We start from the raw sequence: 23,845 nt of genomic DNA, 5'->3' as shown, positions 1-23,845 counted from the left end.
AACCCCTGAGCATCACCACATATGAGGGCCCAAATACCAAACACACACACACACACACACACACACACACACACACGTTTCCCCTCTAAACTTAAAAAAGGGAAAATCTTGGGAATCACTTGTGTGCTTATCATTTATTTTTATTTCTATGCCAATAATATATGTTTGCTGAAACTACAGAGGAAAATTAAAATTTATGGTACTGAAAATTCTACCTTTTAGAAATGGTAATTATTGATATTCTGTGGCATATCTTTTAAGGAATTTTTCCTATGCCTACTTAGGAATATAAACAATACGTAAAGTTTTAGGAATTACCCCTAAAATTTACTCTTATAAATAAAGTGGTACAAACTTATGGATATCTGTGTGTCTGACTTACAAATATCTGTGTGTCTAACTGTTGTACCTCTTAGCTACTATTACATGTAAAAAATGCTTCCTTCCTGGGTTGGCATTGTAATATTCCTGTTTCTTATTTTAAATATGTGATCTCTTGGGTGATAATAAAATCATTTGTTGTTCAGCAATATAATGTAGCACCACTTCCTCCTGCAAAGACATATTAAGCAAAGTGGAAATTGTACGTATAAAAACAAGCTCTTATCTACTAGGGATAAGAACTCATACTTGTTTACAACACAGGGACATCTCCCACCCTGAATGTATGTCATGTGGAAACAACTTAGGCTCCAGGGAACTAGACACTGACCGTCCAGCCTGACTCTTGGATCCCAGACATAGAAACCAAAGAGTTCTCCACAACAGCTCCAGGAACCAAATCCCCTCCAGGCATTTACAATGCTGCTCTGACGCCAACATGCACCGGTTCTAAATTGATAACCTGACAATGAAGAAATGAGGAAACTTGATCTAAGAGAAAGTTGTCCTTCCTCATCAGCTATCGATAAGACAAAATCAGAAAACATGTCACCCTTTGATCTGTGCAAAAGCCAAGATCACTCAGATGACTGGTTGTTGCAACCAAGACTGGACAGTACGCATCCAGGGACCAACAACAACAACAACAACAACAACAACAGCAGCAGCAACAAAAAGCTCTAGCCTAACTTTTGGTCTACGATCTGTTCAACAAACAAGGTGACTGAGACAACTGAATGGGTCTTCCGGAAATATAACGAAAGACTTTATCCCAGGCTCCATCCTAGGAGCAACATAATGACCAAGACCACCATCTACAGAAGATGGATTAAAATGACACTGAAGAAGCATAACTGCTAGAACCACAAAGACAGACTTCATAAGCTTCATTCCTTGAGCTGCACAGCCACCAAGATCTCTAGATACAGAGGTCTGATTTTACCATCCAAGACAAAGCAGAAGTCTTCCATACACCATGAAAGCAACAAGGGGAGAGTAAATGATCATGCAAGGAGTCTAGAGTTAATCCCATGACAGTATACTTCAGGGGTGGAGAAACCCTATATCTCCTAGGCCAAGGGAATTTTCTTTATAATATCCCCGATAGTTACTGTGCCTATGCAGGGGGAAAAAGAAAAGGAAAAAAAAAAAAAGCACAAAACAATCATTTTCCACATATTTATTTATTTATTGATTGATTTTTTTGACGTCTTTATTTTGGTGTAGAGATTGAAATTGATGTCTCCAATATTATTTTATTTTATTTTATATTATCTTTCTCTTTCTTTTTGCACTCGAGCATGATTTGATTTCAGAACCGAGACTATTGTGTGGTGCTTGTCTTTATTGCTGTAGTGCTCACTGGTTATTTAATTTGATATTTCTTTCTGTATTGTTGTGGTGTTTCAATTACCTTTTTCACATCCTCTCTCAAACTGAGGTTGGAGGGCCCGGAGAGATAGCACAGCGGCGTTTGCCTTGCAAGCAGCCGATCCAGGACCAAAGGTGGTTGGTTCAAATCCCGGTGTCCCATATGGTCCCCTGTGCCTGCCAGGAGCTATTTCTGAGCAGACAGCTCAGACTGAGCACCGCTGGGTGTGGCCCAAAAACCAAACAAACAAACAAACAAAAGAAAAAACTGAGATTGGAAGCCTCTAGAAGGACTTTGCCCATTTTCAGCATATTTGACTTTTTTTCTCTTATTTTGTATCCCAATCTATTGCTTTTCTTTCCTTCAAACAAAACCACATAACTCGATTTATCTAGCTCCGCCTCTTAAATAGAGGGGGAAACAAGGGAGGGTACGAGGACCAAACAGATATATGATCACTAATAGTAAGCCAGACAAAGAGGGGTCCACCTACTGTAGCAGCCTAGAGGGTGATGGTGGGGTATATGGGTTGTAGAAAGGGAACTAGGATGGGGGGGAGGACATATTTAGTGGTGGGTATTCCCCTGATTCAATGTTAATATGTACCTAAAATACTACTGTGAAAGATATGTAAGCCATTATGAAAAAAAATTGTGTTTTAATCAGAAACTTTCTTTGACTTACATGTATTATTATATTATATTAATTATATGTTATGTTATGTTACTATATTATGTTATGTTAGTTTACCTCATTATGTGAATTAATTTTTTTTCTTGAATAAATTTTTACAATAAAAAAATCATTTGGCGTTTACTACTACCTATGGCCCTGGGCAATTAGCAAGGTCAGGCAGAGACTGAAGGTTTCTGTGGAGACTGCCTCAGGCCACTGATGGATGGATCTGGAGGTAGAGCAAAGGTGGTCCTGGGGGAGAATGGTGGTTCAGGAATTGGGAGGACAGCTCAAACTGCCACGAGATATTGAGACATTTCAATCTTTTAGTAACTAGTTCAACTAAGCTAAGTCAAAAATCCACTGCCCTACTTTTCAGTGACCATATTGTGTCTTGTGATATAACAAGAATTATAATTCTCAAAATATATCACCCTTTCCCTGGAACCTTTCGATTCAAGAAAATTTCTGTGTTAATAATCCACTATATGCCCAGCTGAGATGTTGCCTGGTGAAATCTTTATTTGGCTATTTTGCAAGAAAGTGTTGGGTCACATCTGGTGGTGCTCAGGGCTTAATCCTGGATCTGCACTCGGAAATCACTCCCAGCAGTAGTTGGGGAACCATAGGTGGTATTGGGGATTGAGTTTGGGCCAGCAACATAGAAAGCCTTAACATTTTTACTATCTCTCTGGCCAAAAGAGAAGCTTGGATTTTGTTTATGTTTTTGCTTCCTGCCACATCTACTGTTTACTCCTGACTCTGTGCTTAGGATCACTCTTGCACTGTTAAATGCAGTGATAGGATTGAGCTTAGGTTGCCTGTATGCAAGAGAAGGGCCTTATTCTTTCTACTACTTTCTAGTCTTCTCTGGTCTGATGGGATGGGGACAAGCTCTCTTAGTTGAGGTCACAGTTAAGACTGTGGCTCTCGAGATGCAAATCAAAACAACGATGAGATACCACCTCACACCCCAGAGAATGGCACACATCACAAAGAACGAGAATAAACAGTGTTGGCGGGGATGTGGAGAGAAAGGAACTCTTATCCACTGCTGGTGGGAATGCCGTCTAGTTCAACCTTTATGGAAAGCAATATGGAGATTCCTCCAAAAACTGGAAATCGAGCTCCCATACGATTCAGCTATACCACTCCTAGGAATATACCCTAGGAACATAAAAATACAATACAAAACCCCTTCATTACACCTATATTCATTGCAGCACTATTTACCATAGCAAGACTATGGAAACAACCAAGATGCCCTTCAACAGACGAATGGCTAAAGAAACAGTGGTACATATACACAATGGAATATTATGCAGCCGTCAGGAGAGATGAAGTTATGAAATTTTCCTATACATGGATGTACACGGAATCTATTATGCTGAGTGAAATAAGTCAGAGAGAGAGAAAAACACAGAATGGTCTCACTCATCTATGGGTTTTAAGAAAAATGAAAGACATTCTTGCAATAATAATTTTCAGACACAAAAGAGAAAAGAGCTGGAAGTTCCAGCTCACCTCAGGAAGCTCACCACAAATAGTGATGAGTTTAGTTAGAGAAATAACTACATTTTGAACTGTCCTAATAATGAGAATGTATGAGGGAAATGGAGAGCCTGTTTAGAGTACAGGCGGGGGTCGGGTGGGGAGGAGGGAAACTTGGGACATTGGTGATGGGAATGTTGCACTGGTGATGGGTGGTGTTCTTTACATGACTGAAACCCAAACACAATCATGTATGTAATCAAGTTGTTTAAATAAAAAAAAAAAGACTGTGGCTCTCACCTGATATCATTTTACACCCATTATGTTTCACACATTTAACTATATACATAATATATAGACAACAATCTGAGGTTAAATTATTCTAGAGCCACATGGTTTATACATTTTTTATCATAGCCTTTACCAAGTAATAATTTTCCATTTTATTTTTATATTTTGGGGCTTTGGGACCAGATATGGTGATGGTCAGGCTTATTATTTCATATACTGCTGAAGTTTGGATTTTAGTTTTGATAATAAATTCTTTGGGATTTTAATAATATGAGAACTGTTACACCATTCAGAGCTTCATTGTGTCTTGCTAAGCCCCTTGTATATAAATTGAAGTATGCACATTTTAGGCATTCTGTATTGTTCACTGGGGGAGAGATACTAAAATCATATCTTCAATAGACTACAGTTGTCATCTCTCTTAGAAGGACATTTACGTGTTATTGAAAGATTTATGTGTCATGTATTATCAGCAAATAACTGATTTAGACCACTTAATAAAAAAAAGCTCTTGGGTCACTTCAAGTGGTCAGGGGACCATATGTGGTGTAAAGGATTAAATGGCATGAGAGCCTTACCTACTTGCCTTCATACTATCTTTATAATTTCTCATTAGTTCATTTTGATTTGTCCCATTGATTCATTGATTTTACTTCTTTATATTATACATGAAGTGGTGTTTTTTTTTTGTGAAGCATAAAGAAAAAGAAAATGAGCTGCAATTTATCTTATGCATATTTGTTAGTAAGTCTAAAGATTTAGGATATAGTTCATTTTCATGGACTTAGGTGCTCTGTATTAAGTTTGTAGTAGCCCACTACGATAGAAAATTCAAAGAAAACACACATTCAGTTTCTTTCATTAGAACTTTGTATTATTTGTAACAAACTCCCAGGATAGTCGTCAGAGATGGAGGTGCCATGATACACTTCTTGCATTGTAGTTGAATCAAAAACTGATTTAAGTCTCTTCATTTTGATCATCTGACTCTCTGAAACAAAATACATTTATAAAATTAAACTTTGATGTTGGGTTAGAAAGGAACACACATGGTGTTGGAGTGATAGTGCAGTGGGTAGGGCATTTGCCATGCAGATGACTGACCCAAGTTTGATCCCCAGCATCACATATGGTTCCTCCAAGCCTTCCAGGAGTAATTTCTCCATGTAGAACCAAGAGTAACTCCTGAGCATCACTGGTTGTGGCTACCACCCTCACAAAAGACACATGCTTTGAAAGACCCTCTGCTTTCTACCATTTTCAGACACAGCTTAGAAGGTAAAATATATTTAACTTGATATGACAACTAAATGTAATTCTGTGCTTTTTATATTTTGTTTCAGGTTCATACCCAGCAGTGCTCAGAGGTTAGTCCTGGCTATCTATACCTGGAAATTACTACTGTTGAAACACAGAAACCATATGGGATGCTGGGGATCAGACTCTGGCCCTACACTGGATTATTGCTCTGTTTTAATCCTGTGCCTTTTTAAAAATAAAAACAATGTTTTAATATTAATTTGTCAAGTGTTAGAGAAACCTTTCTTCTTGTGTCTGGAAAATTATAGTTAGCATAATGGAATAACTCAGGACCTTCATAGAAACTTTCAATTTTTCATACCTACTGAGTTCCTCCAGTTTCTCTAGGCTCTGAGATGAACTTTCTTCCACTGTGGGTCTTCTTGAATCCCCTAAAGACAAAGGAAGTATATGCTGATTGGTTTATTGTAAATATAGCTAAAAGTTACTCTAAGTTTGAAATAAGAATCCTTTGTAGGGTTATCTGCTTCATCTGTCAGATAAAAATGATGATTACTGGTTGCCTTGCTCAAATTTGATCACTGTGATAACTTCTACCCTATATGTCCTTTGACAGCAAGACCTTGACTTCCACTCATCCAACCACCCTGGTCAGGAAGTGGAACCTAACTCTATCCTCCTATAAGTGGGTTTGTCTCTAAATCAATAAGAGTGAAGAAGTGAGTCATGGCTCTTGAAACTGGTGGGAAAACGTTGTGCAGATTTTTCTCCAATGAGGAAGCCATAAAATAAGTCCAACCAGCCCAAGATTGCCAGCCTGGAGTGACCAGTGGAGATTTCTCCAATTGGCAACCACCAATGAGATCAGTTTTTCTGTCAACCAAGGTTTCAGGTGGGTGAGTACTGTTGAAGCCTCCATCCATGAAATGGACCCATCATGACATGGACTCAATTAAATCTAGTCAGTTTACTTTCTAATTCCTAACTTATTGCATTTTTGGGTGATACATCAAACTGTGTCGTGTGAAGTAGAATGGGGGGGTGGATAAAACAACTTGCTAAAGCAACAATTAAAAAAACTTAATTTAGAGAACACTAAAAATATAAATAATAAAGTTAGATATGAGATTTATAAATATGAATTTGTTGCTTAAGTTACACACTTCTACCTTTGCTTTGAACTCATTGAAGCTAATTTTTAGAAAATGCTCTTTTTTAAAATCATATTTAGTACAGAGATCTACCTTCATTTCCTTCATTCCATTTTTCTCAAAGCTCTATATATGTCCTATTTGTCCCCATCCTCCACCTACCACAACTCTTATATCTTTGACCTAATTTTAGAAATCCTTCTCAATTTCTTGCCCTCATAGACTGCTGGGTACTCTTTCAAGACAATGCCAGTCAAGGATACTTTTTTGTTCTGTTTCTACAATCTTTCCCCCTGTGATCTGATGGGGGTCCTCATCTGACCCCCCATTCTTTTTCTAGGACATTTGCTCCCCTCCCTTCCCTCTCCTGAAGCTTATGCTATCAATTTTGTTGTAGTTGTTTTTTTTTGGGGGCACACCTGACTCAGGGATCAGTATTCAGGGATCACCCTTAGTGGGCTTGGGGACCATACAAGATTCTTGGGATCAATCCACTCAGGTTGGTTGGCCTCATGCAAAGCAAGTACCCTACTAACTCTCCAGCCACTCATGTTGTCAATTTTTATAGCCAACCATTGCTAATGTCCAGTTTAAACTCATTCTCACCAGAGTTTATTCCTTTACTATTCAACTCTGTGAGTTCTGTTCTTGTAGACATGCAGAAGGTGATCTGCCCTGGGGTCTTATCTGTGAGGTCTATTCTTGCTATTCTAGTCCTTTAACCTGCCTCTGTCATTAATTCTATGGACATACTCAGTCTGTGCTCTTACCAGTAACTTCAAGTATTTGCCTCAAAGTCAGTTTCCTGGGCTACTTGACCAATACTAGATCATCTTTCTATTATTCAATATCAGGAATTACTAAAACTGATAATGTCAATCCAACCATCTACTTATTGTCACCTTGATGTCTTTTCTCCTTTCTTCACATACAAACTTGTGGAGGAGGATAGAGGAGTCTGAATGGCTAGTACAGTGGGTTAGATGTTTGCCTTACATATTTTTGACCTGGGTTCAATGCTCAACACCTCACATGATCCTCTAAGTATTCCAGGAGTATTCCCTGAGCACAGCTGGGTGTTGTCCCCCAAATGAAAGGAAGAGGTTGGGTCACACCTAGTGATGCTCAGGGGCTATTCTTAGCTCTGTATTCAGGGATGACCCTGGACAGTACTTGGGGAAACCATATGAAGTTCTAGAATTAAAGGTCTACTACAAGCAAATGCCTTGCTGGGCCCATTCATGTAATTAAAATTCTGTTGTCATTTATTCATCCCCCTTACAGATAGCCTGACTCTTTCCTAATTTTGCCATACTCATTTGAAAAAAAAAATTTCAACTCAAGTTAAATTCAACTTTATGCTCATTGCTCACATTTACCATACAGCACTACCCCAGACCCCAAATGTTCCTGGAACTATCTGACAAATGCAGATGGCTCATTTATCATAAATGGGATTAAGAAAGAAGCAAACATTTATGCTCTTGTGCTTGTGTACTTTTGGAACTTTGAACTGAGCCTTCACCTTTAATAATAACATGTTTGATCAATTGTTTGTTTGTTTGTTTTTGGATCACACCTGAAGGTGCTCAGGAGTAACTCCTGTCTCTGTGTTCAGAAGTCCCCCTGGCAGGCTCAGGGGACCATATGAGATGCTGGGATTCAAACCTGGTTCTGTCCTGTGTTGGTAAGGCAAACACCTTTTTTTTTTTTTTTTTTTTGGTTTTTGGGCCACACCCAGTGACGCTCAGGGGTTACTCCTGGCTATGCGCTCAGAAGTCGCTCCTGGCTTGGGGGACCATATGGGATGCCGGGGGATCGAACTGCGGTCTGTCCTAGGCTAGCGCAGGCAAGGCAGGCACCTTACCTCTAGCGCCACCGCCCGGCCCGGTAAGGCAAACACCTTACCGCGGTGCTATCGCTCTGGCCTTTTTTTTTCTTCATTTTTTTAAGGCAAAAAAGATCCTTAGCTTTCTCAGTTTAATAGTTTTCACAATACATAGAACCAGTGAAACCTTGACCTGCCTATGTTATCTATTGTCATAAAGGCAAGTAGTCCCTTTGGTTCGGTAAGATGTAAGGATCTCTCTTTATTGGGTATATCCCTTCTGGATTTTACGAGTCTAAAAATTATGCTTAGCTGATATTAAAATTATTGATTCATACTCAATCCCCAGATAAGGATCCCAGGCAATTTGTTTTTTTTATCACGGAATATTTCTCAAGTCTATTATGTGGGAACAACAACTATATTTGAAGCTATTCTTTTACTTAACATGGGACACAACTTCTAGTTTAAGTGAAAGAGATTCACACTCTTGGTGCCAGGAAACCGTAGCAATGACATATTCACAGAGGGCAATATTGGAACTTACTAGTTGTTGATTCTTCTTTAATTTGTGATGAGGCGAGTGGCCAGAATGCATGCTCTTGGTTCCATCCTTGAAAAAAATGCTTATTGTGCTTTCTAAGCTAGGTTTCAGCTGTGAATCTAACTAATGGTAAGAAGTGAAAGGTTTGATTGGTAGAACATCAAGAAAGTAGAAAGAGTAGGACCAACACTATTCTATTCGGGGAGAGCAGAACCAAATCAAAATTGGGAATGAGATATTTGCTTACACTCTTGTTTCAACAAACAGGTATTTTACTTTGTTTAATAGTAAAAAATGTTAAATAGCAGATTCTCTTAAGTAGATAACAAAAATCAATCCAATTTATGCCACTATTTATTCCATATTGTACCAAATAATAGAATAAATCAATAAATTTGGAATTGCAACAAATGAATGCATCCAGCCATTTATGTGAAACCAATGCAAGTGAAAAACAAATTTTAATTTCAGACAGTATTATATCAGATGAGATTTAAAAAATGTTATCTCTAGAGGGGTATGGCTTAAAATGGAGGAATTATCACTGAGTAGTTTTTTTTGACTGAAAAGGTAAATGAATTTTTATAATTGTGGCATGCATAACATTTCTAGATTAAGTGGCATTATTCCAGAAAAGGGTATACAATAACTCATACTTAAAGGTTGTGTCAGAGTTTATAGGCTAGACCCCTAATAATGGATTCAACCTTTCCACAACAAATCAAAAGTATTGTTGTATGCTCACATGAATATACAGTAGTCATTACCTTAAATTTAAAACTCACTATAAGCGGCAAACACAAAGAGCAGGATATGAAGGCTGTATTGTATCAGTGTGGTCTGTAGAGAATTTCTTCCTAGGGTTTTTGCTTGGCTGAAATATAGGTTGCAGTTCAAAGCTAAAGGGATTACTTCTGAATAGTCATCACAGAGGTTGATTACATTCGTATATCATATTTAGCTGGACCCTGCAGGCTATTATTCCATTAGCTAGTCTGGTCCTGCTTTTGTCAAAAAGTTGATCACCTCATATTAAAAGATTGTGTTTTCTGTTGACCTTATCAAAATGACTCAGATGGTTTTGTTTTTAAAAAAAATAAAACTCTGATTATGTTTGAGGAAAAGTGATGAAGAATTAATACTATGTACGAGCATCTCGTATCTCATGGATTTTTAGCTTTGTGGCATTAATGATGATAGTATTTTTGCACATTTTATGGACTGTCATAGATTGAATTACAGCAGAAATGATGCTTGTTTCTTGTTGATAGCAGAGACTCAGAAACTGATTTTTGAAAAAGGAACACAGTCTCTCTCCATCTAACATGCATTCAAATCATATAAAATGTACACTGGGGAGATAAATGCAGTCTGTCAATGTAATCCCATAGACTACCTAGAATGGCTAAATAGCAGGATGGCTTTTAAAGACAACTGTACTGAAAGAGAAGAGTTTCATTTTGAGAAAGGATGGATATAAACTGAAAATTTTTAAAAAACACATTTTACTTTTATTCATTTTTATAATTTTTTTTTTTGTTTTTGGGCAACACCTCATGGTACTTAGGGGTTACTCCTGGTTCTTCACTTAGGAGTCACTTGTGGTGGACCTAGGGTATCATATGAAATGCCAGACATTGAAGTAGGATTGGCTGCAGGCAAGACAAGCACCCTACCCACTGTATTGTCTCTCCAAATCATTATACACAAATATTATAATAACTAGAAATCTATTACAAAGTAGTCTACAAAGATTTGAGTGTTGTATTGATTTTGGGTAATATATTCACTCATTTGGTTTTGACAACTAAAAAATATGTTAAGAAATCAATCAAGGGGCCGGCGAGATGGTGCTAGAAGTAAGGTGTCTGCCTTGCAAGCGCTAGCCAAGGAAAGGACCACGGTTTGATTCCCCGGCGTCCCATATGGTCCTCCCAAGTCAGGGGCAATTTCTGAAAGCTTAGCCAGGAGTAACCCCTGAGCATCAAACGGGTGTGGCCCAAAAAACCAAAAAAAAAAAAAAAAAAAAAGAAATCAATCAAATAAAATATTTTTTATAAATCAATAGTGCCGTTAAGAAATACAATGTTTACTCTTGTGTACCTGATATGATTATGAATTAGCAATAGGTTAATAATAAAATAAAAACAGTTCTTTAAATTTTATCATTTAAAATACCTTTATAATTAAAAAAAGTAAAGCCATATCGCAAAAGTTGTTTTTGAGAATGGGTAATTTTTTTTGTGTTTTTTTTTTTTGTGTGTGTATGTTTCCTTTTGGAGAGGGGGGTCATGCCCAGCAGTGCTCAGGGACTATTTCTGTTTCTGTGCTAGGAGAAATTCCTGCAGTGTGTGTGTGTGTGTGTGTGTGTGTGTGTGTGTGTGTGTGTGTGTATGATTGTGAGTCTATAATAATAATAATAATAATAAATAATTTTTAAGAGCAAAGTATAAGGGCCAGAGCAATAGAACAATGGGTAAATGGGTAAAGAACTTGACTTGCATGCAATAGACTAGAATTCAATCCTCAGCACCCCATATGGTCCTCAGAGTGCCACCAGGAGTGATTCCTGCATGCAGATCCAGCTGTAAGCCCTGAAAACCAGAAGTATGGCTCAAACCACATTACAGTAAAAGAAGAGTAAATGTTATCTATTTGAAGAGAAACATGATCAAATCATCCATAAAGTTGACACTTGTCTATGATTTAGTGCTTCTTTCTCCTCCCTTCTTCCCTGCCTCTTTCACTTCCTACCTTCTTTCTTTCCTTACCTCTGGGTCACATCTGGCTGTTCTCAGGCCTTACTCTTGGCTCTTTGCACCATTTAAAGTGCCAAGGATCAAACCAGGGGCAATAGATGCAAGGCAAATGCCTTACCTACTGCACTATCTCTCCATTTTACACTTTTCATTTTAAATTATGCTAGTGAAGAAAAAAAATGAACATTCCCAGGATTGAAAAATCTGCATTTGTGGAATGAAGAGATAGCACAGCGGTGGGGCATTTGCCTTGCATGCAGTTCATACAGGAGACAGTATTGAATCCTGGTTTGGACACCGGTTTGAATCTCAGTGTCCCATATGGTCCCCTGTGCCTGCCAGGAGTGATTTCTGAGTGCAGAGTCAGAAATAACCCCTGAGTGCTACCAGGTGTGACCCCAAATCAAGAAAACAATCAAAAAGAAAACCAACATTCGTCACATCCTCAAAATGGAAATGCCTGTATCTAACATTAACTTTCACTTGAAAACATCCTTTTCATATATTTCCCCTCTACAGAAATTGTGGATGAGTAATGAAAGAAGGTAATAACCTGAGGGTGGAATTTGGGGGTACATGGGTTGAAGAAGGAGAAAACAGACCACAGTGCCTCAAACAAACAAAAAATTAAAATAAATTAAATTGCCATTTAAAAATCAGTTCAAAACTTACTCTTCCATCATCAAGTTGTATGAAGCTAAATGCTACACATAGATAATAAAAATCTAATGTTATTGATTATGCTTGATGATTGATATTTTTTTGCCTTTATAAAAGTCACCATTGGCAGGGCCGGAGATGTGGCACAAGAGACAATTTTGGGTTGAAAAGGGTGAACCCTGGATTGACCTTCAGCTCTGTATGCTCCACCCCCAACCACTCGAAGCAATGCTGAATGTGGCTCAGATACCAGAAACAAACAAAAATAAGCCTGAAAATACATAAATGGGTTATACCTTATAACAAAGGATCATATAGGTGGTATTTTGATTAGCAAGATAGAGGTGTAAGAAATTAACATTTAAACAGACTGAATTTTTCAATGCTCCATTTTTCCAAGGTGCTATGGATATAGAGAATCGATTTTTGTTTGTTTGTTTTGTTTTGGGGTCATACCCAGCAGTGCCCAGGGCTTACTCCTGGCTCTGTGCTCAGAAATCTCTCCTGGCAGGCAACAAGGAGATGCCAGGATTCAAACCACTATCCACCCTGGATCAGCTGCGTGCAAGGTCCTACCATATAAAGCATCTTTAACTCTTCAAGCAATACATTTTAATTTTTATTTCTTTATTGTTCTGGGGTCACACACCTGACACAAAATACAGGGGGGCCCTTGACTTAGTTCTTAAGGGCACATCACATGCCTTTGATTGGACCCAGGACTTCCACCTGTAAATCACATGTTCTAGTCCTTGAAGTTTTTTCTTTAGCCCGTATAAATAATATTAAACTCAAATAGATAATGTGTATTATCAGAAGCAAAGTAAATATTATTATATGTATATATTCCTAGAAGTACAGCTTCCTTGGAAAACAAAACATTCCTCTACACAAAGGTTTTAGATCAAAACCAGATAAGTCAGCCTTCATTTTTATGCTTTTATAAAAACAAACAGATGGGTTTATTGAAATGCCTTGCTTCTTCTTTAAAAAGGAAGCAAAAAAGATGACATAAAAATGAAGACAAATGCCATTTCCCAGGCAACATGTGCTATTATTCCTAAGTGTGCTTGCTCTTTTAACCAACAGAGATCATCAATGGTCTTTAGAGATTGCTAGAAATGTAGACTCTCACCCCCCATACTGAACCCAGAAAACAGAATCTAAACTGGGGAGATGATATGTGGTACAGAGGACAGAAGTTGCGTTAGCTGCATGCAAGAAAAGTTTCTTACTCCTTGTAATCTCTCTTGCTCACAAGATGTGTTTTTCCAAAGGATTCCAAAATGCTTCATTAGCTCACTGACATGTGAGACTCGTTCATTGCTTTCCATCATCTTATTTCCATGGCAGCTTTTAGTTCAGGGAGGAGTGAGATTAAAGGTTCAGTCAATATTTTGTACATTTGCACTGGTAAGATCACAAACGAAGGGCCAGAGAAATTCCACAGTGAGTAGGGTGTTGCCTTGCATACAGCCAACCTGGGTTCAACCCCAGAATCCCTTATCTCCTGAGCCAGCCAAGAGTAATTTCTGAGCACAGAGACAGGAGCAACCTCTGAGTACCACCAGGCTTGGCCCCAAAACAAACAAACAAACAAAAAACAAGATCACACACAGAAATTAAGTTCCTGTTTATGGACTGACGGTCATTTCACATGAAGGAAGGAGGGCATTTTAAACAACTGTACTGGGTTCTAGGCATTTGTCCTTGTGTCTTCTTAGAAAAGGGAAGGCTGGATATTTCATGTGCTCAGTGAATGGCCCTTAACTGGTGGCTGGCTCAGTGAACAGTGCCCAGGGCAGTCTGGATCTGAATTCCCCTCCCCGGTCACTTTTAGATTCACTTTAACCCTCAAAAATTTCCTCAGTACAGTGAATTTAGAGCAGGAAGATCAGAAACAAGGACACCATCTTAGGTAACTTGGATTCAGTTAGGACAGACTGGTTGCTTTGACTTTGTGGAGCACTGACAGAGCCAGCCTATTTATTTCTTAATCGTTATTTGCTCGTTTAATTTCTTGGCTTCTAGAAACCATTTCTAAGGCAACAGTTAAAAAAAAATTGCCACATGCTCCAGGGAATCTCCCTGAAGACCACTAATCTGACACTTAGGCCGTGACCACGGAGCATGGACTAGCGAGAAGCCCAATCTAGGGTTTTCATCAGGCGAGCAGTTGCCTCAATTTCATTATACTTTGGCTCAGCCCCTAATGGATTCAGCTTCATAAAGTCCGAGAAAGAGGGCAAGAAAACAATTTATTCATCTTTTCACTGGAGCTCACCGCAGACATGAAATTTCTCTAAAAATGCAAATCACCTGGTTGCCACCCCAGAGAAACTCCTGGTAGAGCTAAAGCTCTTAAGAGGAAAACACTTTCCCAGGGCTGATGTTTTTATACCCAGGGATTGAATAAATCAATCCATTTATTACAACATCTTTACTTAAGTTTTTTTTTAAATCCCTAGATGAATGTATCTAAGGATACTAGAGGACTTTGCCTTATCACTATGAAAATTGATTACATTTGTTAATTTAGCTTTTAATCCTACATATATCAAAATAAATACCATAAACAAGTGTAGCTGAAATCAATAGAATTCTGTTCAATAATAGATTGATCAAAAAAGGATTTAGAAAGATCCAAAGATGTAACATTCTAATGTATAAACTAAGCCTATACTTATATAATATGACTTTAGACGAGCTTGGAAGCTAAGAGAAACTATTTTTGAAAACAAACATTGTGCGCTTCTGTTGCTTAAAGGAAATCACAGAAGGCTTCCTTATCCAAGGTCTTTACCATGAACATTCGGTTTTTAAGAGGTTTCTTGCCTTTTGTGCAGCTGCTCTTGTGAATTCATCAGGTAGCATATCACAGATCTTTTTTTAATGTTACATAAAGCAAAAATTACACTTAACAAGTATAAGGTTGATCATAAAAAATAGATACAACAACACTCCTAAAAGCCAAGATAGCACCAGGAAAGGCTATTAGCCATTCATTCCAAAGAAGGTGAGGACAACAGAAAGAGAAAATCAGACTCCAGAAAAGCCACTTAGGGGCTGGATCATGATGACATGTATTTATGTGCAACCAAGTAGCAAAAATAATTGCTCAGTGGATGACTTTAGATTAAGTATAGATTAAAAATTTCCTCCTTGTATAATAATGCCACAGGTCCATGGTTCTCTGTTCTCAGAATGATCCTATTTTAAATTGCTTTTCTGGGTCGAGTTTATGTTGAACCTACCCTGTCAAGTGGCAGCTTCCATTGACTTGTCATTCATTCATTAATTCAGTCATTAATTCATTAATTCAACAGCTATTCATGGAGCACTTGTGAAATGTAAATCATGCCCATGAATCAAGGTCTTAGGGTACAGTTTGCAGCTATCACTTGGGGTAACAGGGCTGAGGTAAATAGGTGGCAAGTTCCAGGTGAAAAAATGTTATAAATTCTCTGGAATTTAGAGAAGAAATGAGAGGACATTTTTTTGTTTATTTTAGCAATGCTGGGATCAAATCCAGGGACTTACACAGGCAAAACAGGAGTCTGAGTTATACCCCAAGGAAAAGAATTGCCTTTTGGGAGGATGATCCCAAATAGCTTTCAGAATGCTTGAATGGGACTCACCAACAATTCTGTAGCAATAAGGTCAAGTGGTTCAATGCAAGAGCCTGAGGATTTCATATTGTCTGGGGCTGGGCTTGGTTATCTGGTTATACTTTATAGTGACGAGGGCCTTCAGAGCCATGCCCAGCAGTGTTCAGGGGAATCTTCAGGCTGCACTCAGCAGTACTGAGAACTGCCAATTAAATTTGACCATTTAAAAGTAATGGATAAGTTTGAGAAATCTCAATAGAAGGTGGAAAGCATACTTAGAAATAACTAACACACATGGTTCTTTTAAAGAGCATTGTTTTGAAATGGAACAGAGAAATGGGACAGCAATGGGAGGGGATTATAGATCAAAGGAGTTTGTTGACTTTGTTTCAGAGAAATTTTTTAAGAGACAAAAGCAAGAATATCATGTGTGTGTGTTGTTAAGATGAGTCACAGAGCATCTGAGATAGAGAGGGGAGAGTTGTTGGAATGGGAGGTAGAACTTAATGTCTGAGAAGTGAGAATAGATGAGATCTAGAACTCTGGTCTAATGAGTGGATCCCATTAAGAGAGAAACAATGTATGTGTAAGTTGTAAACATGAAGAAGATGTAGGTAAGTGGTTGGATGTTGTGATAGTACTTTTTAGTATAGGGTCCATGCCTGGTAATATTCCAGAACCACTGTGGATGCAGCTGGTGGTACAGGGGTTCATGGGATACTGAAGCTCAAATTCATAATAGACAGATATTACAATATTTGAATGATTTCCCCAATCTGTGATAACATTTCATCTAAGTTCTCTTATGATTTTTATTTTTTAGTGAAATAGGAAGTAGGACCAATCGGCAAGACTGAGAATGGGTAAAGAAGTTTTGAAGCTTTTAGCAAAGATCACAAAATAGAAAACAGTGGGAAGCAAGGAGGCTGGAAAGGAATTAGGAATATATAATGAGAAAAACCGGCTAACCTTTGCAAAAGCTGGCTCCCTGTGTGTGACACCAGGCGGGGAAAATCCGCAAAAGTACACTGGTCCAGTGGGGCTCAGCTGTGAAAGACTGTGAGTGTGACCTGTCTATGTCTGTCTACTGTCCTCTTGCGTGAAACTCTTGCGAGTGGGGCAAAAAGAGGCTCAGAGGAGCACGGCCGCTCCGCTTCGCTACGCGGCCGTGCACTCTTTCTAAGGAAAGAACTCCATTGCAACAAGAAGGAAAAATCACACTAAGAACGGCGCTATATCACAGAAGCAAACATTTCTCTCTGGACTGTCTTCTCTGTTGCATGCTCGGGCCTAAGATTTGACCCAGTGTGAGGCTTCATCCACGGAGGACTCCCCTCCCATAGAGGCAAGTCAGCCCATCCAGAAAGGGAGGAGCCAGAGGAGTGTGCTGCCTACATCATATAGACAATGAATACCACTACAACACGTAGAAAAACCCACAATACAAGTGTGACAATGGGGAAACAACGCAGGCCAGCATCAGACATAGAGAATGAAGATGACAATTCTGAGGACCAGATAATGACTGAACAACTAATCAACCTCTCAGATAAGGACTTTAGACTAGCAATATGGAAGGTGCTCAACAGACTCCAAGAAACCATGGATCGAGTTGAACAGAACACTAATAAGAACCAAGAAAATATGAAGGCAGAAATGACAAAACTCCAAACTGAAATAACATGTCAACTAACAGGACTGAAAAAGTCAGTAAACGAAGTGAATGACAAAATGGATAAGCTCTGGGACAGGGTATCAGAAGCTGAGAATAGACTTGGTGCTGTGGAAGATGAGATACATAACAATTCCATACAGCAGGAGAGATTGGACAAAAAACTTAAAGCAAATGAGCAGACAATGGAAAAATTAGTCAAAGAATGGGAACAGACGAAAATAGAAGTCTATGATAAGATCAACAGAAACAACTTAAGAATCATTGGAGTCCCAGAGACCCAGGAGGAAAATTTCCAGGAAGAATCAATGGTCAAGAACATCATTAAAGAGAAACTTCCAGAGCTAAAGAATATATGTGATCAAATCCTGCATGCCCGAAGAGTACCAACCAAAAGAGACCCCAGAAAAACCACCCCAAGACACATCCTAGTCACAATGACAAATCCCACAGATAGAGACAGAATTCTGAAAACAGCAAGATCAAAAGGGGAAATCATGTTCAAGCAAGCTTCCCTGAGATTTACAGCAGACCTGTCACCAGAAACGCTCAATGCCAGAAAGCAGTGGTGGGATATTGTGACAAGACTGAATGAAATGAATGCTTCACCCAGAATACTATACCCAGCAAAACTCACTTTCCGGTTTGATGGAAGAATACATGGTTTCACAGACAAAAAACAGCTCAGAAACTTCACAGACACAAAACCAGTCTTAAGAGAAAAACTGAAAGACCTAATCTAAGACAAGACTACCCAAAAGACACACCAAATTTTGAAATAAAGATGGCGTTAAATCCCAGGACAATTCTTTCTCTCAACGTCAATGGACTAAATGCACCAGTTAAGAGACACAGAGTGGCTAAATGGATCAAAAAACTCAATCCAACCTTCTGCTGCCTACAAGAAACGCACCTGAATAGTCAGAACAAACATAGACTCAAAATAAAAGGCTGGAGAAAAGTTATCCAAGCAAACAACACCCATAAAAAAGCTGGAGTGGCCATACTAATATCAGATAATGCAAACTTTATACTCAGGAAGGTTGTAAGGGACAAAGACGGACATTTTATATTAATCAAGGGGTACGTAGAGCAGGAAGAATTCACTCTCCTAAACATATATGCACCGAATGAGGGGCCAGCAAAATATTTAATACAACTGTTGACAAATCTGAAAAATAATATCAACAACAACACAATAATTGTGGGGGACCTTAACACGGCTTTGTCAACACTGGACAGGTCAACCAGACTGAAACCCAACAAGAATATACTAGACCTGAGGAGAGAAATGGAAGAAAGAGGCCTAGTGGATATATATAGGACACTCCATCCCCAGAAACCTGGATACACATTCTTCTCCAATGTACATGGGACATTCTCCAGGATAGACTACATGCTGGCACATAAAACATACCTCCATAAGATCAAGAGGATAGAAATTTTGCAGACTACCTTCGCTGACCACAAGGCTCTGAAATTATTTGTGAACTCCAAAGGGACTCAGAAGAAACACTTTAACACCTGGAAGTTAAACAGCCTCATGCTCAATAACCAGTGGGTCCGAGATGAAATCAAGGAGGAAATAAAAAGGTTCCTGGAAACAAATGACAATCAAGACACAAACTCTCAGAACTTATGGGACACAGCAAAAGCAGTACTGAGAGGAAAATTTATAGCTTTGCAAGCACACATCAGGAAGGAAGAAGGAGCTTACCTGAGTAGCTTAATGACACAGCTAATAGAACTAGAAAATGCTCAACAAAAGGACCCAAGAATAGGAAGACAGAAGGAAATAACAAAGCTGAGAGCAGAAATCAACGAAGTGGAAACTCAAAAAACAATCCGAAAGATCAACGAAAGCAGAAGTTGGTTCTTTGAAAAAATAAACAAGATTGATAGACCACTGGCAAACCTAACAAAGAAAGAGAGAGAGAGAGAAACTTGATAACTCGTATCAGGAATGAAAAAGGAGAGATCACTACTGATATGACAGAGATTCAAAGGGTAATCAGAAACTACTTTGAAAAACTCTACGCCACTAAAAATGAGAACCTGGAAGAAATGGATAAATTCTTGGACTCTTATAATCTTCCACGGTTGAAGGAAGAGGATGTAGCATATCTAAACACCCCCATCACCATTGATGAAATTAAAACAGTAATCAAATGTCTGCCGAAAAACAAAAGCCCAGGTCCAGATGGATTCACTAATGAATTCTATCAAACTTTCCAAGAGGAACTACTGCCAATCTTGGCAAGACTCTTTCATGAAATTGAACAAACAGAAACACTTCCAAATAGCTTTTATGAAGCCAACATCACCTTGATACCTAAACCAGACAGAGACGCTACCAAAAAAGAAAATTACAGACCAATATCACTGATGAATGCAGATGCAAAGATCCTCAACAAAATCCTGGCAAATAGGATTCAATGCCTCGTTAAGAAGATCATCCACTACGATCAAGTAGGTTTCATCCCAGGAATGCAAGGCTGGTTTAACATCCGTAAATCTATCAACATAATACACAACATCAATAACAAGAAAAATAAAAACCACATGATCATATCAATAGATGCAGAGAAAGCATTTGATAAGGTCCAACACCCATTCTTGATCAAAACTCTCAGCAAGATGGGAATGGAGGGAACCTTCCTCAATATAGTGAAGGCCATCTACCACAAGCCAGTGGCAAATATTATCCTCAATGGAGAAAAACTGAAAGCCTTTCCTCTAAATTCTGGCACAAGACAAGGCTGTCCTCTCTCACCACTCCTTTTCAACATAGCACTGGAAGTACTTGCTATAGCGATTAGGCAAGAAAAGGATATCAAGGGAATCCAGATAGGAAAGGAAGAAGTCAAGCTCTCACTGTTTGCAGATGACATGATACTCTACTTAGAAAACCCTAAAGACTCTATCAAAAAGCTTCTAGAAACAATAGACTCATATAGCAAGGTGGCAGGCTACAAAATTAACACACAAAAATCAATGGCCTTTCTATATACCAATAGTAATAAGGATGAAATGGACATTAAGAAAACAACCCCATTCACAATAGTACCACACAAACTCAAATATCTTGGAATCAACTTGACTAAATATGTGAAGGACCTATACAAAGAAAACTATAAAACTCTGCTCCAAGAAATAAGAGAGGATACACGAAAATGGAAACACATACCCTGCTCATGGATTGGCAGGATTAACATCATCAAAATGTCAATACTCCCCAAGGCATTATACAGATTTAATGCCATCCCTCTAAAGATACCCATGACATTCTTCAAAGAAGTGGATCAGACACTTTTGAAATTCATTTGGAACAATAAACACCCTCGAATAGCTAAAGCAATCATTGGGAAAAAGAATATGGGAGGAATTACTTTTCCCAACTTTAAACTGTACTACAAAGCAACAATTATCAAAACAGCATGGTATTGGAATAAGGATAGGTCCTCAGATCAGTGGAATAGGCTTGAATACTCAGAAAATGTTCCCCAGAGATACAACCATCTAATTTTTGATAAAGGAGCAGGAAATCCTAAATGGAGCAGGGAAAGCCTCTTCAACAAGTGGTGTTGGCACAATTGGATAGCCACTTGCAAAAAATTGAACTTAGACCCCCAGCTAACATCATGTACGAAGGTAAAATCCAAATGGATTAAAGACCTCGATATCAGCCCCAAAACCATAAGATATATAGAACAGCACATAGGCAAAACACTCCAGGACATTACAGGCATCTTCAAGGAGGAAACTGCACTCTCCAAGCAAGTGAAAGCAGAGATTAACAGATGGGAATATATTAAGCTGAGAAGCTTCTGCACCTCAAAGGAAATAGTGCCCAGGATACAAGAGCCACCCACTGAGTGGGAGAAACTATTCACCCAATACCCATCAGATAAGGGGCTAATCTCCAAAATATACAAGGCACTGACAGAACTTTACAAGAAAAAAACATCTAACCCCATCAAAAAATGGGGAGAAGAAATGAACAGACACTTTGACAAAGAAGAAATACGCATGGCCAAAAGACACATGAAAAAATGTTCCACATCACTAATCATCAGGGAGATGCAAATCAAAACAATGATGAGATACCACCTCACACCCCAGAGAATGGCACACATCACAAAGAATGAGAATAAACAGTGTTGGCGGGGATGTGGAGAGAAAGGAACTCTTATCCACTGCTGGTGGGAATGCTGTCTAGTTCAACCTTTATGGAAAGCGATATGGAGATTCCTCCAAAAACTGGAAATCGAGCTCCCATACGATCCAGCTATACCACTCCTAGGAATATACCCTAGGAACACAAAAATACAATACAAAAACCCCTTCCTTACACCTATATTCATTGCAGCTCTATTTACCATAGCAAGACTCTGGAAACAACCAAGATGCCCTTCAACAGACGAATGGCTAAAGAAACTGTGGTACATATACACAATGGAATATTATGCAGCTGTCAGGAGAGATGAAGTCATGAAATTTTCCTATACATGGATGTACATGGAATCTATTATGCTGAGTGAAATAAGTCAGAGAGAGAGAGAAAAACGCAGAATGGTCTCACTCATCTATGGGTTTTAAGAAAAATGAAAGACACCCTTGTAATAATAATTTTCAGACACAAAAGAGAAAAGAGCTGGAAGTTCCAGCTCACCTCAGGAAGCTCACCACAAAGAGGGATGAGTTTAGTTAGAGAAATAACTACATTTTGAACTGTCCTAATATTGAGAATGTATGAGGGAAATGTAGAGCCTGTTTAGGGTACAGGCGGGGGTTGGGGGGGGGAGGAGGGAGATTTGGGACTTGGGTGATGGGAATGTTGCACTGGTGATGGGTGGTGTTCCTTTTATGACTGAAACCCAAACACAATCATGTATGTAATCAAGGTGTTTAAATAAAAAAAAATTAAAAAAAAAAAAAAGAAATATATAATGACCAGGGTTATCATTAAGGGCTCCTGGGGATGAGTGATTATGAATTTAAAGATCACTTCTCATGGCTTCATAATTTTTGCAGCAGCTTACAATTGTAAATATGTAATACGAAAATTAAATTTTTGTTAATTTGATTGGTTGATAGAGAGCAAGTCTGAAGACAAAAAAGGAGTAAGAGATGAGTCAGAGATTTTAAGCTGAATCATGACAATCATGATTTCAGGTGGAAATTTCTAATCTGCTTGGATAACTGAATCCTGAATTCCTCCCAACTCCTGACCAAAAATATTAGGGCAATAAATTTGAAAACAGGTACAAACACTACAATTCCTCTCCAATATTTAAAGCCTGACCTCATAAATATGTGAACTCTTTTTTATTATGGAATCTACTAGCACTTAAAGCAATCACTGAAAATGATGACATTGGCATCAAAGTTAAGGCTGACATTTTTTGAATCTAGAGAATGCATGTGAGAAGAAGACAGTTATGATCATCATTTTTGCTGGCGCCTGGTTATAAATCATGTTTGTGGCATGTCTATTGCCAATGGTAAATTGTTCTTGTGAATAAAGTAAATGTTATTCAGCTTATAAAACTAGAATTCATCATACAGATATATAAAGTATTGCAAGAAATAACAAGTCCTGGGGCCGGAGAGATAGCATGGAGGTAAGGCGTTTGCCTTTCATGCAGGAGGTCATCGGTTCGAATCCCGGCGTCCCATATGGTCTCCCGTGCCTGCCAGGAGCAATTTCTGAGCCTGGAGGTAGGAATAACCCCTGAGCACTGCCGGGTGTGACCTAAAAACCAAAAAAAAAAAAAAAAAAAAAAAAGAAATAACAAGTCCTGGAAGCAAAAAAAAAATTCCTTAAGGTCACATCTTTGATATGACACTCTGAGTAGAGCCATTAAAGTGCTAGCAGAGGAGACAGATATGTTATTTGAACACTTACCCAACATTATGCATTGAATTTCAAGGACTTGAATGTTTCATAGAGAGAACACCTCTTATATTTTTATTTTATTTTATTTTGTTTTTGTTTTTTGGGTCACACCTGGTGGTGCTCAGGGGTTACTCCTGGCTCTGCACTCAGAAGTTCTGGCAGGCTCTGGGACCATATGGAATGCCAGGAATTGAACCGGGGTATGTCCTGTGTTGGTTGTGTGCAAGGCAAATGCCCTACTGCTATGCTATTGT

The 23,845-nt window shown here is 38.6% G+C and overlaps 1 protein-coding gene across 1 annotated transcript in view; it reads right to left on the bottom strand.

Moving 5' to 3' along the window:
- Positions 1–5,134: 5,134 nt before the first annotated feature.
- Positions 5,135–23,845, bottom strand: part of TTC29 (tetratricopeptide repeat domain 29) — a 215,425-nt gene continuing 196,714 nt past the window's right edge. Inside the window, exons 10-11 of the mRNA XM_049770083.1 lie at positions 5,832–5,891; positions 5,135–5,201 (exon numbers count right to left, since the gene is read on the bottom strand). Coding sequence (XP_049626040.1) covers positions 5,171–5,201; positions 5,832–5,891 — 91 coding nt within the window. The 3' untranslated portion in view covers positions 5,135–5,170. The remainder of the gene's footprint in view (positions 5,202–5,831; positions 5,892–23,845) is intronic.

Source organism: Suncus etruscus, chromosome 3 (assembly GCF_024139225.1).
Source record: "Suncus etruscus isolate mSunEtr1 chromosome 3, mSunEtr1.pri.cur, whole genome shotgun sequence".
NCBI classification, from domain to species: Eukaryota; Metazoa; Chordata; class Mammalia; order Eulipotyphla; family Soricidae; genus Suncus; species Suncus etruscus.
Note: the sequence above shows the minus strand (reverse complement) of the source record. Positions and strands in the feature narration are given on the sequence as shown.